The sequence below is a fragment of the Camelina sativa genome, chromosome 11, assembly GCF_000633955.1.
Source record: "Camelina sativa cultivar DH55 chromosome 11, Cs, whole genome shotgun sequence".
In the NCBI taxonomy this organism is placed as follows: Eukaryota; Viridiplantae; Streptophyta; class Magnoliopsida; order Brassicales; family Brassicaceae; genus Camelina; species Camelina sativa.
In genome coordinates this window covers 36,791,839-36,793,184 of record NC_025695.1, presented here as the reverse complement: position 1 = coordinate 36,793,184, position 1,346 = coordinate 36,791,839, and the positions used below count along the sequence as shown (strand labels likewise).

General features: G+C 39.8%; 1 protein-coding gene across 2 annotated transcripts in view; it reads left to right on the top strand.

The window, feature by feature from the left end:
• The window catches only part of LOC104728689 (monocopper oxidase-like protein SKU5), a 3,773-nt gene extending 2,910 nt beyond the window's left edge, over positions 1 to 863 (top strand). The window contains exons 7-8 of one of the 2 annotated variants that reach the window (XM_019233065.1): positions 509 to 587; positions 657 to 863. In XM_019233065.1, the coding sequence (XP_019088610.1) occupies positions 509 to 587; positions 657 to 863 (286 nt within the window). The remainder of the gene's footprint in view (positions 1 to 508; positions 588 to 656) is intronic. The other variant, XM_019233066.1, reaches the window with a different exon arrangement.

Below are 1,346 nucleotides of genomic sequence, written 5' to 3'. Positions count from 1 at the left end.
CTGCAATTTTACTTGTTGCTGATGGAAAGGCTGTTTGGTAGGTTGAATCTCTCGGCTGGGGCTGCCCGCCCAAACCCTCAGGGATCTTTCAAATATGGCCAGATCACAGTAACTGATGTGTATGTGATTGTCAACCGACCACCTGAGATGATAGAGGGACGATTGCGTGCCACTCTTAATGGTATATCGTATATACCTCCTTCAACACCCCTAAAGCTTGCTCAGCAATACAACATCTCAGGGGTATACAAGTTGGATTTCCCAAAAAGACCAATGAATAGGCATCCCAGGGTTGATACCTCTGTCATAAACGGCACGTTCAAAGGATTCGTGGAAATCATATTTCAGAATAGTGACACCACTGTTAAGAGCTACCACTTGGATGGTTATGCATTTTTTGTTGTTGGGTAAGGTTGCATTAGTTATATTAGATCCATTTACGTGAGCAGACATTGAGAGATAATGGACAATGTGATTGTAAAATTAAAGAATGATATTTGTATTGAAGGATGGACTTTGGTCTGTGGACAGAAAATAGCAGAAGCACATACAACAAGGGGGATGCGGTTGCTCGATCTACTACGCAGGTTTTATGACCTGAAACCGAAATGTTACATTTGTTTCTATGTGTTTCTAAACAGCTAATTTGTTTACAGGTGTATCCTGGTGCATGGACGGCCATCTTAGTTTCTTTGGACAATGCTGGCATGTGGAACCTTCGAATAGACAATCTCGCCTCATGGTATCTGGGCCAAGAAGTATACTTGAGTGTTGTTAATCCAGAGGTTGACATGGACTCATCTGAGAATTCCGTTCCTGGAAACTCCATATACTGTGGTCGGCTCTCACCATTACAAAAGTAAGATTTGCAGATGCTCTCATATTCTATTCAAAAGTTAAATCTAGAAAAGAATGTTCCAGAGATAAGATAGAAAGAGTATCATTTTTTTTCTTTCTCTTTCCTGCTTTTGCTGGTCCTAAATTCCAAATTTGATCAAGAGAGAGGTTGGAGAATCTGGAAGTACCTATTATGTAGCAAAAGTAACTTAAATAACCTGGTTCGTATAGACTTTTCTGGGTTATATAGACAGGATATACCTTTTAGGTTGGCCTTCTCAGTTATTTCTTTTCTGAAACATGCTAGTTCATCAGTTCAACATATCTGCTGTATGCAAAATGACCAGATTCTTGTTGTTTTGTTTGCTTTTTCAGTTTCATTGGTCACATGTAGTTAATAGAGATAAACTTGTTGCATTGACATGTGTCTTGGTTTTTCTGCAGAGATCAAGCACAAAGGGTAAAGTTTTCGGGATCACCACGATCCATCTTTGTGACAAGCAGAGCGT